General features: G+C 42.8%; 1 protein-coding gene across 1 annotated transcript in view; it reads right to left on the minus strand.

Annotated features, from left to right (window-relative positions):
* Positions 1-1,098: 1,098 nt before the first annotated feature.
* The window catches only part of colq (collagen-like tail subunit (single strand of homotrimer) of asymmetric acetylcholinesterase), a gene marked incomplete at both ends in the record, with an annotated part of 25,829 nt that continues 11,788 nt past the window's right edge, over positions 1,099-15,139 (minus strand). The window contains 12 exons of the mRNA XM_080743526.1: positions 1,099-1,168; positions 1,793-1,895; positions 2,749-2,875; positions 3,610-3,729; positions 5,146-5,276; positions 9,733-9,829; positions 10,154-10,234; positions 11,563-11,598; positions 12,431-12,475; positions 13,137-13,163; positions 13,283-13,345; positions 13,609-13,680. Coding sequence (XP_080599652.1) covers positions 1,099-1,168; positions 1,793-1,895; positions 2,749-2,875; positions 3,610-3,729; positions 5,146-5,276; positions 9,733-9,829; positions 10,154-10,234; positions 11,563-11,598; positions 12,431-12,475; positions 13,137-13,163; positions 13,283-13,345; positions 13,609-13,680 — 972 coding nt within the window. The remainder of the gene's footprint in view (positions 1,169-1,792; positions 1,896-2,748; positions 2,876-3,609; positions 3,730-5,145; positions 5,277-9,732; positions 9,830-10,153; positions 10,235-11,562; positions 11,599-12,430; positions 12,476-13,136; positions 13,164-13,282; positions 13,346-13,608; positions 13,681-15,139) is intronic.

Below are 15,139 nucleotides of genomic sequence, written 5' to 3' on the forward strand. Positions count from 1 at the left end.
TTGGTTCCTGAGTAGTTCCATGGATATGTCAATGCCAAACCAACTTGACCATGTCCAGAATCTGATCAATGCTCCCTCCTCTCCCTGTCAGCTGCTGTACCATCACAGACTACCGGAGCCATACCAGGCTCTGTGAGGCTCCCTATAGCAGCCAAAGTGGGGATGAATGTAACAGGGTAGCCCTGCCTGTAGCCCAGAAGCCTAATATAGATTTTTGGTTTCAAATTCCAGATGGCTACAGTACATTACCATACGGCCGTTTGGCAAATTCCAGCATTCATCGACCCAAGATGTAAACGATGATATTAAGAATACACAGTACAAAGCTTGTCATGGCAAAATGAAAGTACAGCGGTGATAGGGTTACATCATGCTCAGGTAGAGACAGCTTTTGCCGTGGTCGTAGTTGATCTCAGCCTCATGCAAACGCTGTGCATGGTCATTCACATCGCAGTAGAACAGACAGCACCATGGTTGCGGCTGTCCTCCTACGGCTTTTGTCTTTTTTTGTCTTTTTTTTTTAACAGCATTAAGTCAAGATGAGAAGACGTCCCGTCTAGTGCTAGCACATCTCTGCAGCATCTTTGCGAATCCATCGTTTGCTTTAATGATCTCTGGCTGGCTGTGAGACAGACAGTACAACCACCACCACCTCGTCCAGAATGCCAGTTCTGGTCCTATATTCAAGGTCAGGGGAGAGAGGGGGAGGCCAGGCATCGGTCCAGTGTGTTTAAGACAGAGTGCAATCGTCCTGTGCGTTTCTTGTAGAACAGTAGAGGGGGGGGGGGCGAGTCTCACAGACGGACTCTTGGAACCCTGGGAGCTGTACGTGGCATCTTCTCAGCAGCTACACAGAGTCGTTTTATATAGATACATGTACTGTATGTGTGTGTGTGTGTGTGTGTGTGTGTGTGTGTGTGTGTGTGTGTGTGTGTGTGTGTGTGTGTGTGTGTGTGTGTGTGTGTTTCTTCATTTGCTGCCACTTCCATCTGTGCCTCCTGCTTTGTAGCATCGCTGTTCTTTTTTTTATTATTTGTTTGCATCTAAAAAAGAAAATCCCTATTTTGGTGTTGGGCGACACTTGTCCGAGGTGCCTCCTCATGTGAAGTACTTGCAGTTTGTAGAGTCGATGACGCAGTACGGCGTGCACCTGAGACGGCCGTATGACCTGCAGAATAACGGGGAAATGAAACCCGTATTAGGTCATTTAGATCAGGGGTTTTCAAAGTGGGTGACGAGGCACCCTGGGGTGTACGTCTTTTGGTAAAGCAAAGCCCTGCTTCATCATACAAGACTGTCGCACAAAACTAGTGAAAAACTACAAGCACACAACGCCTCGTGATGCGAGGCGTTGTGTGACTTATTTTATAATTTAGCTACTGAAAAATCGTGAACATTTTTGCAAATCTTTGAATATATATTTTTTAAAGCAAACATTTGTAACTAAAATATTTGCTTCTGGGGGGGTCCCTGAATATTTCGAGATGGGGGTCGGTGGCCAAATACGTATAATTCTAGGGGTCCTTGACATGAAACTGACGTTAGAAACATGCGTTTTTCAAAAACCTTAGACGTATTTAGAAGGCATTTATAGAATCGGGTGAAAAAAAATCGAAGACTTGCACAAATGTTCACAATTTTCCAAAAATAGCAGATCTACAGTATGTACAAGCTTGCAGTGTGGCACTCACTCGGTGCCGCGCTGTGAGCTTGTATATCTGCAAATTTTTTATGCAATCCACAATTTGGAACATCAAGCAGGAATGATAGATCAGTGGTGCTTGTATTTTACCCTGGAAGATATGAGTTGCAGGTCTGGTAGCCAAAGTCTTTTCCATCACACTCCTCAGCACCTTCGTAGCGGTAGCCGTCTCCACAGTAAGCATGTTTACACTCTGTTGGAATGGATTGATTGAAGCATTTATTAGAAGTTTGCATAGGAAAAAGTACCGTTTCATGACAGTACAAATCACTAGTACAAGGTCAACTAAAAGGAGATCCTAGTAAGCTTTTCGGCTTATTTAATGAGGACAGGATGGGGATACAAGGATCAGTTTAGATGTCTGGCTGGAATGAAAACCCACACTGTGTTGGACAAAGCTGTCATTTAACCTGTAAAACGCTAATTTACACATACAGTAAGTACATACTTCATCATTTGATGGGGTCACTTGTGAAAAATAGTCACAATGCATTGTATTGTGAGACGTGGCGTTGTTGTTAGATTGTCGATCTGCTGTTCATTTTTATTTCACAATAGGGGAGCCAGGCTATTTGGTGGTCCTTGGCATGGAAAAGGACTCAAAAAGGACCTTGACCCAGGGTTCAATTTGTAAAATAACAGAGGGGGGACATTTTCTAAGGACATCAGGGTCAAGTCTTCAGTCTGACCAGAATCAGGAATAAAACATATAAAATGGTAAATGGTGCATTTGTATAGCGCCTTTAGCCAAGGCACTTTACATAGATTGTGCATTACATTCACCCATTCACATATTCACACACCGATGGCGGAGGAAACCTTGCAAGGCACCAACCTGCTCACCGGGAGCAACTAGGGGTTCAGAGTCTTGCTCAAGGAACTCTGTGGGAGCCCGGAATCGAAACTGGGAACCCTACGGGAACCCTCCGTGTTCTAATGACGGTTTCTCTACCACTGAGCCACTTATATAACTTACATCACTGTTCTGTGTGAACTGTGCGTTATGGTAACATGGCCAGCCATGAAGCTGGGATGAGGACACTTACTGACACAACCGTCGGTGACCACTCTGTTGCTGTCGTCACACTCCTCTCCGTTGGGGATCTGTACGATCCCGTCACCGCAGTATCCCTCGTCGTCTGGCGCCTTCTCCATCGACTGGAACGGTGTTAACTGCAACCACAAAAACCCTCACACACTTAGCAAGCTTAAAACAAGAACACTCACACACTTAGCAAGCTTAAAACAAGAACACTCACACACTTAGCAAGCTTAAAAGAAGAACCCTCACACTTAGCATGTTTTCTGAAAACCTTCAAATTCGTATAAAAACATCTATTATGTTGCTATACAGATCAATCTAAAGAAAATTTAATATTGTGTAAAAAAGCATTGCAGATGCCATAGCACCCCAAATCATAACTGACTGCAGAAACTTCCCACTGGACTTCAAGCTACTCTAACTTCATTTCTCTATTATAAATCCTTGTTTTGAGTGGTCTTGTGTAATATTGTAATATTTTGAAATATGGACTTTTGATATTCATGAGCTGTATGCCGTAGAAATTAAACATTTTAACAAAAAAAGGTTTGGAATAATTCACTGTGTGCAATGTATCTAGAATATATGAAAGGTTCAAGGAATATATGAATGTTTCAAGAATATTTACTTTTACAAAATATTCAAATTTTATGAGATTGATCTGTATGTATAGCAACAACTAATGAGGTGACTCCTGGATTGAAAGGTATAACAACGTATAGGTTACAAGTACAACAGGTCTAAATGGGTTAAGAAAACATCATAATCATAACAGCCATTCTTGGAAATCAAATAAAAAATAAAATGTAAAGATGTCATTTACATAACATTTGAAAATAAATACAAAATGTTTCAGGGCACACACCTGGATTGGCATCCAGCCGTCGATGTCTTTGAAATAAAGGGATCTTTGGTCTTTACGGAATGCAAATGCATTGTCTGTCTGGACACGTTCCAGTTCCTCTTCATTGCTCACCACAAATATCTGAGACAGAATGACATTTGTTAAGCCACAAATTCAATATTTAGCACAGTGGCTTTTAACCACTTAAAACCTTAAACTTGGTGCAGGGCTGTATCTTTGGCTCCCTTGTTTTCTCTCTCTACACCAGGGGTCTTCAACGTTTTCAGGCCAAGGACCCCTTAGTTGAGAGAGATGAAGCAGGGACCCCCACAACCTTTTCATAGATTCATTCCATACAGTTTCGTCGTTTGACAGCACAATCGTCTGAGTGTATTTTGGATTCATGTCAATTTGTGTTTTCAGATACCACTTGGACCGTCAATACTTAATAAACTTGACCTTTCACTCCATACTTAGTGTGCTCTTTTTTCCCCGTCTACACCAAACCTCTTCGCCGAAAATAGACGATCTATAATTGTACAAGCTTAAAACGTGTCGTGTAGAACAGATATTATTGCTGAATGTTCACCTGTTTTCGCAGAATTGACATGATTTGTATTAATGTTATATTATCATTCAAATCTTAGTTTTTTGCCAATTATTTGGGAGCCCATTTCTTCTGCAAAACCCTCGCGGACCACAGGTTGAGAACCATTGGTGTAGAGGGGAAAAAGCAGTGGCTCTAGCATAGGCCCCTGGGGGTCACCGGCCAACGGCCAACATGGCCGATGTAGGACTATGGTACATTTGAAACCGATGAATTTATATATATATTCTTTTATAATGTAAAAGAATTGGGATTAATTGGTCCGCTACCCACAAATGGAACCCGACCCAGTGTTTGGGAACCAGTGCTATACAGGGTATGAGTGGTTAAATAATGTGTTATGTGTCACACCGCTGAGCTAAATAATTCCATGAGACTCTGAATGAATGCACCGGCAGTGTTGATTTTGTCGACTAAAACAATGACGAAAAATGTTTTTTTTTTTTTTTTTTACTGCGTTTTTTTCACTGACGAAAACTAAATAAAAATGAAATAAAAACTAAGCTGTGACGACTAAAACTAAGACTAAATATATTGACAATTTCGTCAACAAAGACTAAAACGTTAGGAGAAGAGAGTCATTTTATGTTTGGTTGCTCTCAGGTGTGTTGCTCACAATCTGCTATTTTCAGCACACATAATTTTCAGCACACAACCAAGTGTAAAATCAAAAGTCATTACGATACCATCAAGGCCTGCCAAAATACATTTCAGTTGACTAAATCAACCGTAGAGTTAGTCGCCTAAAATCTTATGATATTTAGTCGACTAAAATTTGACTAAATCTAAAACTTTTCAGGTGACTAAATTATGACCAAAACTAAATGACATTTTATTCAAAAGACTATGACTAAAACTAAATCTGCTGTCAAAAACAACACTGTGCACCGGGACAGAGAATGAGAGAACTACAACCATGACATTGTGACAAGATGTCCCACACCACTCACCGCTGGCACTTTGGGATAGGCTGACCGTGAGCCCTGCTCGTCAAAGGGAGAGGTGGCCAGAGAGTTACAGTTGCACCTTCCAGCGGGTCCAGGCAGACCCCGCTCCCCCTTTGGTCCAACCACGTACAGCCCTGGAGCGGAGAACACACAGTATCACACACTCTGATTGGACACAAGAAGAGGTTAGGGCTGTCACGATATGACATTTTACATGACGATTAATTGTCACACAAATAATTGGCGATTAACGATTTAATTGTGTTTTTGGCGTTGATGATTACATTTCTGTTTGGCTTTTAGGCTTTGAAGTTGCACATGGCAGATATGACACATAATCTAAATATACAAAGAAATTACTGACATATTTGACAACTTACTTAAAAAAATCACACCCGTGTGAAGTGGAGCTGTGTGTGTGTGTGTGTGTGTGTGTGTGTGTGTGTGTGTGTGTGTGTGTGTGTGTGTGTGTGTGTGTGGATCATGTGTACCGATTTTTGTGACATTTGAAGAAAATATGTAGGAAAAGGAGCAAAAAGTGTGTTTTGGAGAAAATTCAAGATGGCGGAAAATCTATCATGGCGCAAATGGGCGTGGCCTATATGGGGAGATGCGTCATGACCCAAGGAATCCAGGGAAAAAATATTTTTAATTTTCCGACCTACGGTTCAAGAGTTACAGGCCAAAACGTAAAGTGGGGTGTTATGGCGCCACCATGCGGCCAAATGACACAATTATTTTTTATTTAATCCTTGAAATCATTATGAACCTCCTCTCCAAGTCTTGAAACTCTAGCCCCTATGGTTTGCGAGAGACAAATAATTGAATGTGAGTTTTTGCGATTCCCATTATAAGTCAATGGGGAAAATTAATTCACTAATAAATTAATATCAATTAAACTATAGAACCTTTCTCTTAGAAAAGTAATAGCCCACGATTCCCGAGTAAGCCGGTCGATTTGACATATGGCGCGAGTGTGTGGTGGCAAAACTGTGGGACTAGTGGCGTGCCGAAGTTTAGGAAGTTCAGGCTACATACACACACACAGACAGACAGACACACAGACAGACACACAGACAGACCCACACAGCCACGTATAGGGAGCTGCACACAGCTCCAAAAATAACTTTGATAGTGGAAATAGCCGATCTACAAGCTCACAATGCGTCGCGATGCGACGCGTTGTGAGCTTGTAGATCGGCTATTTCCACTATTTCAGACATTTTTCAACATTCACGGTTATGACGATTATGACAAAATAACTGCGATAATGTCAAATAATCACGATTAGACAATTATGTAATAATTGTGACAGCCCTAGAAGAGGTCATCTGAGACAGTGGATTTCAAATGGGGGATGCTGCGGACCCCAGGGGAGCCGGCGCCGCCAAGGGGGGGCCACAGGGTCCACATGGTTATAACAGGGAGCGGGGAATCACTGCTTGTTGAGCCCTTTTTTCCTCTAGCTGTGAAATAAAAATGAATCTAAAATAGCATAGTATGAACCTTGCTAACTGGCAGGGCACTGCCAAACTGGCGTAGATATTCAGTTATAGGGTGTGCCAAATGTAGTTCTAAGAGCGGCCATTTCTTGGGAAACACAGCCTTACACAGGTGTTCTGATTAGACTATAGCATTAGTTATATGCAATCAAACAATTGAAACACCTGTGTTTTGACCCAAGAAATGGCCGCTAAGGACTACAATGACGTAGCCGCTGGCACACACTATAGGGACGAGCAGAGCTGGAGGTTTGCAATCGAGTTGTAATGAAATAGCAAAAAATCTACTGTGACTCGAAAGACGAGAGATAAAAGATATTTGACTTAAACGTGCACCAAATGACCTAAAACAGCTCTGGTTGCAGTTACTGTATATATTAAGGGTGTAACAATACATTTTAACAACAATGTGATACGCATCACGATACATGGTTGCCGATACGATACATGGACGATATTGGTTCATTCATGGCAATACGATATGATTCGATTCAATGATTTATGTCAATAGTGCATGTTTTTAAGGGAAAAATCTATTGGATATAAATAAGTAAATACTGTGATTCTCTAGCAAATACATGTTTCAACACATATGGACAAATCCGCACCTTGACATGAACACAGAGATTACACACATTCATCGATAGACCAAGAGTAGCTGTATGGAATGGAAAAGTAATTAACTCTTTTTAATTTGCCTTCTTAAAATTGCTAAATCCAAGGCACAAATACTTAGTTTCCATACAGTCAATTATTTGCACTGCAAAACGATTCAATACAGATTTTCTGCATTGTAAAACGATATCGATACGACACAAAGCCAAAACGGTATGATATATGCTTTTGCATATCGATATACAGGAGTAGATCATTGCAAATTTAAATTGATTTTTCGATTCAGTTACTATATTGTTACACCCTGGTATATATAAACAAAAGACAAAAGGATAATGCAAGGCTTCACTTGCACTGACAACAGAATATTTGTAATGGCAGTGGTCACAAGAACGGATATAAATACCACCAAGTGTAAATAAACACTCATGTCCTGCATCCATCTATCAAGAGGTCGGACCACTTAGTTTTCATCTGTTCAGAAACCTGAACAAGATGGCAGCTGCCATGTCACCACTTCATGTGGTGACATAATGTTAATCTGCGAGCAGCGTCAGGCCTTCTGCAAGTCACTTTAAGGGTCATGATGTCATGACTTGAGAATGCTCTCTAGTGTATCATCTGTTTGTCCTTGCTGAGGTCAGGTTTCTACCAGTGCTAAATGCAAGTACTGGCGCCACAATGCTGTAGCTTGTCCAGGGGGGTAATTGCACCAAATTCTGGGCCCTGGGTACAAGGATTCATTGCGGGGCCCCCGTGAATGTTCTTCATAGGGGGAGGGGGTTTAACCCATTTAGACAGGGAACGCATTATTACTCATTATTTTGGGCTTTAACTATTGAAAAATAGCAGAGTGCCTTTGAAGTCTTTGAATATTTCAAATCCTTCTAAGGTTTTTTGAAAAACTTTTTCACAGACCCCCATCTCAAAATATTTAGTTCCACGGACACCCCAGAAGCAAGAAGAGTTACAAATGTTCTCTTAAAAAATACACATATTCAAAGATGTGCACACGGTGCCAAGCTATGAGCTTGTATATCTGCTATTTTTCAATAGCTAAAGTATAAAACAATTAAGGTCTCTCCACCATGGGCCCTAGTAACTCAGACCCACTTTCCCCCCCCCTTGTGACGCCCCTGACCTTGTGCACTGTGTCTAACATGCTCTTCCTTCCGCTGATACGGGCGGTCCACTATACTCTTCATGCTAGCAGTGTGCACTGCACACACAATCAGCGTTTCCCCCATGCAAACACTACAAGAACAGAAAACGTGCAGAGCAACTGACAGACGCTCTCAAGTGGAAACTCGCAGCCTGACCTTGCATCCTCACAACCCTCAATCAGGATGTTGCACTGCAGAGCAATAGCCTCAAGTGTAAAGCCCTCGAGCAGTGGCTCTCAACTGGACATTGCATTGACTACAAAGACAGGAGGGGTATATTTAACCAACACAACGGGGTGTTGTTTAACACACTTTAGGAGTACTGTAAAGAAATGTGTTTTGCACAAATCAGCCTCATGGAGGGAGTGTGTGTGTACAGTTTGGCAGCGACCGGGTCAATGGTGCCGGAAATTAGCTGGTAACCAGTGGCTTATGACCCCCCCTGTCTGGCCCTTATGACAGACAGGGGGGGTCCCTGTCTGCCCCGACGCAAGGTTTTCACCTTTACTGTCTCCGCCAGGCCGAGATAGTATGTTTTCGTACTCTCCCTGTCTGTCTGTCCGTCCGTCTGTCTGTTACCAGCTAATCTCCGGCACCGTTGGCCCGGTCGCGGCAAAACTCCACACACACACACTCCCTGGATGCCAATTCAGAACCACTGCCCCCTGTTCTAGCACCACCCATGAGGCTGATATTTGCAGAACACATTTCTGTACACTAATCCTATAGATTTTGTCCACAAATCATGCAAATCAGTAGACAGTATCTCTACAGTCATGTGATCAACATGGATCTTTCTGGACCAGGACACCTGAACTGGCGGAGACCGGTGCTTGCTCGCATCGCATTACAAATTAGTTTGTAATGCGATCATTCAACACATGTTTTATTTTGAAATCGTACAACTGGAAATAGAAGCAGCAGCCACCGGGCTCCGTCAATATTTTCTCAACTGCCTTTGCGTCTCGGTAAAAAAGATATTGTATCGACAGCACGGGTGGGCCACTGGGCCCCAAATGAATCTGCATTGCGTTGTCTGTCTCACAGTAGTTACGACCATGCTGGTAACAGACACATGGACGGACGGACGGACGGACGGACACACGTATGGACAGACAGGGGGCAAAACATAGTCTCAGCCTTGCCTTTTGGCCTGGTGGAGACAATGACCACAAGCAGCCAGTCTGTATAGTGCAGCTTCACCACCGCATCATTGTGATCTGTCCAGCTTTGTTTACAAACTGAATACAAAGTACTGTAACGATAGCTAAAGATTGAACAGGAAGACATACCAGTATTAGACTCTTTACCTGTGGCTGGCAAGCCTGGAGGACCTGGGTGTCCAGGGGGTCCTTGAGGGCCTGATGGACCTAGAGGTCCTACGCGTCCTGTGTCCCCCTTCCCTCCCTGAATAACACACACACACACACACACACACACACACACACACACACACACACACACACACACACACACACACACACACACACACACACAATAACGGCATCAAAACGTCAAATTATCAAATCATAGGAATACTGTAAAACTAAATATATTCATGATAACACAATATCACACGTAATATTTTTATAATATATTTTATTTTGTTTTGAATTATCTTTCAGTGTAAAACCATACTTTTACAGTAGCTCTAAATATTTCTTGCTGTTGTAACAACACACGTTTCTCGACAGCCAGGGATTGGTCAGTTTATGAAGATGTGGTCCTTACCTGTTTGCCTCTCTTCCCCGGTCGCCCGGTGGGTCCTCTGTTTCCTGAGAGTCCAGCTTCTCCTTTTGGACCCATTTCACCCTAAACAATACATAACAATTAGAGCTTAGGCCAGGTGGAGGCTCAAGAATCCACCACTCACACCAAGCATGAGGTCAGTCCGTTGTCTCCCCAGGCGCGGCAGAGGGAGAGCAGAGCCCAGAATTACATAGGCAATTGGCACTGGGTGAAAATAGGTTACAAAATTGTGGGACGTCTGGGGCTGGAGTCTGGTGCAACGCACAGGTCCTGGACCTGGTGAGACGTACTGTAGGAGGGGCCAGGACAGGAGTCAATCCACAGAGCCTAGTCCTTCCATGCGCCAGATTTCCTCTCACAGTCTCTGCAGAGTAGTTCCGGAGCGGTGGAGTGAACGGTCCTGTCTTTCCATAATGGGACTGATCGTGGATAGCTACTAGGACGTAAGTCGGGACTTGATCAACCCCCGGCTGGGTCACACAAGTGAGGGGTATGATGTTGCTTTGGGTATGCTTTTTGTTATAGAGCTTGGACTCAATTAAAAAGATTATCTCATTAATTAGAGGCTTTGTAATTAATTAATTTGACGTTTTTTCAATTAAAACACGTTTTGGTATATCAAAAAAATTATCTAAATTTCCCATCCACTGGGCCAAGCAAAGCGGTCTGATCGGCTTCTTCTCCCATTGTGTGCACTGGGGTTTGTTGTCAGTTGGTTGGTGCACCGCTATGATCCGTACGCCTGTAACTCGTACAGTGAGAAAGGTTCTGCGGTGCACAAACTGAGCACGATTAAAATGCGTAACATTTTTAATCGCATAATCTTTCTGTAATTAATTAATCAAAATTAATCAGTTAAAGTCCCAGGCCTAATAACAATAAATAAATACACACTGTGCACATTTCTAAACAAACCAAAGCGTGTGTGTCTGTGTGGGGTGTGTGTGTGTGTGTGTGTGTGTGTGTTACTATCCTTGTGCGGACCCAGATTCCAAAAATATAGTAGCGCCAGACCGCCTGAGGGAAAGGGTCATTTGTATGGTTTCAAGATAGGGTTATTAAACAATTCAGGTTGGGGTAGGTTAGGTTTAGGATTTATGTTATTTTGGGCTTAGGTTTAGGGGTTAAGTTTAGGGTTATGGATAGGAATTTAGAGGTCTGGTGTGGCAGGTGTGCTCTGTGGTGGTGGTGAATATTATTTAAAAAATTACTTTTGATGTCCCCACAAGGATAGTAATAGTGTGGTGTGAGTGAGTGAGTGAGTGAGTGAGTGAGTGAGTGAGTGAGTGAGTGAGTGAGTGAGTGAGTGAGTGAGTGAGTGAGTGAGTGAGCGAGCGTGGGTGCGTGCGTGCGTGTGTGTGTGTGTGTGATTGCTTGATCATTCAACTCACTTTCTGTCCAAGCATTCCTGGGAATCCCATTGTGCCCTGGGATTAGGAAATAGTAAATAATGTTATTAACCCGCAAGACTAGAACGTGCTGTACCGTCAGATTTATCTTGAAGACAATATTAAAAATGTGAAACTCTAACCAGAAGTATTTGAATTGCCTATTTAACGTAGTAAATATTATATTGAAATTGTGTTCTTTTTCGTCAAACAATCACGTCTTATCTCATCAGCAATGTGAACTCTATGTGGAATAGCCAATTCATACTCCTGTTGTACTATGGTGTTGCATGTCGAAAATAGCCGATCTACAAGCTCATAACGCAACACGTTATGAGTAGGGATGGAGCTCGAAAAACAAGGGTAGCCTGAGCTTTGGGCTTATCAAGCTTGATATCGAGCATAGCGTCCAATGATGTCATGTTTAAACAATCAAGACAAGAGTTGATCAAGAAATTATTAGAGTACTATCCATAATATAAAGCCATTTAACACTTATTGCACACTAATGAATGATTGTTTCGATGATATTTAATGACAATATTGAATGATAATATTTGTTACTTTTGTCAGTTGTCATCTTCATAGATGGTGGACGGCCACCAACTCACAGTCACAACAACTGGCCAATAAAAAAGATAGCATTTATGTTCAGTATTTGCCATCTCACATCTTTCCGCAAAATATTAGAAACGCTCAAAGTAGGCTCGATAAACGCCCGGCTCAATAAGCAGGATCGACGATAAGGTGCTCATTGTCAATAAAAGTTAACAAGCTCCATCCCTAGTTATGAGCTTGTAGATCGTCTATTTCCGGCACATGACACCGCTGTACGACAGTGTGTAAGTCAGGCAGAAAGAACTATGCCCACCTTGTCCCCTTTCGTTCCAATCACACCACGGTCACCACGGGAGCCCTGTTGGGGGACAAAACATAGCGGGTTACATACAATGTCAATCATATCTACATACCTACAGATCTACGTATATTTACTATTTATTTAGGCCTAGAATTATTGAATGCTTTAACCAGTGAAAAATAAGTGCCGCGCTGGTGCCGAGCTTGTAGATCTGTTATTTTTGAAAGTCGTGAAAATGTGTGCAAATCTTTGAATATATGTATTTTCAAAGTGAACGTTTGTAACTAAAAGTTTGCTTCTGGGTGGTCCCTGGAACTAGATATTTTGAGATGTGGGTCCGTGGCCAAATAAATATCAGTTTGGGGGTCCTTCACATGAAAAGGTTTGAGAACCACTGACATAGTAGTCTCTCAAGAACAGACTAACTGAGCTCCAGTTGACGATGGCGAGCCAGATTGCTGACATAGAAACCTTAGAAGGATTCAAAAGATACTTATAGAATCGGGTCAAAATTCAAATTTTCAAGATTTTTCAAAAATAGCAGATCTACAAGCTCGCAGCGCGGCACTCGGTGCCGCGCTGTGAGCTTGTATATCTGCTATTTTTTAATAGTTAAAGCATAAAATAATGATACACAATAATGTGTACCCGTTCTAAATGGGTTAATAGTTAAAGCATAGAATAATACTTAAAGAAAGTAATAATGCATAATACGCACCTTTTCTCCCTTGTATCCGGGTAAGCCCTAGAGTCAGAACCAAGCAGAAGAGTGAGTGAGGGAGGGCTCATGTTTGGAACCAGAGCGTTCATGGTCGGAGCCAAGAGACATCAGTCTAATGTCATGCTTCCATATTCTGCACCTACCTTGGGCCCGATTGGTCCTCTTGGTCCAGGCAATCCCATCAGGCCAGGGTCCCCTTTCTCGCCCTGGACCATAGAAACACATCAAACATAGAATTCTTTCACCTTTGAAGCTCAAATCCTTCAAAATGTCAAATTTTAGGTATAGGTTTATGTGTCTTATCGTTCACAGTAGACCAGATCAGTTATGTGTGAGTTATCCTTGGTTGTGCATCGTGTTGCACACTGACAACTGGTGTTGCTGACAGGGTTGGCGACACCAGCAGCATGCAACTATAAGTATAAACCAGGCTATAATATGTCTACATCATGAAAGTGGACTTACTCACTTTGGGTCCATTTGGTCCGTTCCATCCCGCAGATCCCGGCTTCCCCGGGAGTCCTGGAGGACCTGTCCGACCCTGGACGACAACATCAAAATGTCACCAACATAGCCATCATGCGTCCTGTACATACAGTGCAGTATATAATCACACCTTACATGTTTGCAATCAAACATATATTCTGGATTGATTCCACAAGTCCAGTCCGTTTATACACTAGTCGCATCTATGGACATGTATTTGTTGTATACTGTCCTGTGCAAATAGCATGCTACTGTAGTTCAATGGCACTATACTGAAACAAAGCAGACTTTGTCGGGCAGAAATCCTGTATCTCCAAGTTTCCGATTTGTTTTTGTTTTTTTCGTAAAGTAAAGCTCTGCTTCACCATACAAGACTGTCACACAAAACTAGTGAAAACAGCAGATCGACAAGCACACAACGCCTCGCACCCGCGAGGCGTTGTGTGCTTGTAGATCGGCTGTTTTCACTAGTTTAAATCGTTTTTAGAGTAAACAACAAAAAAAGGAAGGTTTTGGACATACAAGGTTTCCACCCGACAGCGTCAGCGACGATATACACAATCACCTGCCAACCACCAGTTATAGCATTGGTTCTCAACAAGGGGTCCAAATGGACCCTTGCTGGTCTGTAACTCTGAGAGTGTACACATGGAACCGACAGACAGCATTCATTCGGTGATGAGTGCTGTCTGTAAGACTGTATCAAGGGGAGAAACATGCGAAGCAATGAACAAGAGAAACTAGGTGCTCAGGAGGTAGCAGTAAAGTTAAAAACGTGTGGTGGGTGCTTCTAGGATCAGTAGGATAAAACTTGAAAAAGAGAGGAGAGATCCGAGCACTCAAAAAGTTAAAAAGGAGGGGAACAGACATAAAAGATGTGTACTTTATTTCATAACAGAATAATGAAAGCCAACATGTTTCGACCCACTCAGGGTCTTCATCAGGGCATATGCAGTATGAGGGGAGAAACATATTGTGACTTCCACAATGGCCCTCAAACTTTGTCTTTTTCTGAAACCCCCCACCCAGCAAAATGAACAAGTGCAATACCTGCCATAGGCCTGTGCCGGCTGGGGGTTCGTTTGACAAACCTGCCCGCTGCCCGCTGCAGCATTTGTCAGCCACAACAACAAGCATACTGTAGCTGCACATGTGGAGGCGGAATGACTTTAACGAGCCCTGTCACTTTGTTCTCTTTAATTAAATGATGGTCTGTATATAGAACAGGAGCCGGTGCTTGTGGGAAATAAAATGATTTATGGGCTCGGCTGGAAGCACTAAGCAAAATTGCTGGGCTGGTGCGGCGGGTTCCACTCGGTCAGAGCAGCCACCGCCACCGGAGCTCTCCCACTGGGACTGTATTACTGGTTAACCACAATGACCAATCATTTAGGGAGGTCACTCCTCTTCTTATGGCGGTCCCCCCATCCAACATGCTCCGCTGAATGTCCAATGAAGCTGGGGCAGGGACAGTACCTGTTTTGTCTTTCAAGGGCTCGATCATATCATCCACT

Source organism: Nannobrachium achirus, assembly GCF_963921795.1.
Source record: "Nannobrachium achirus genome assembly, chromosome: 2".
Lineage (NCBI taxonomy): Eukaryota > Metazoa > Chordata > Actinopteri > Myctophiformes > Myctophidae > Nannobrachium > Nannobrachium achirus.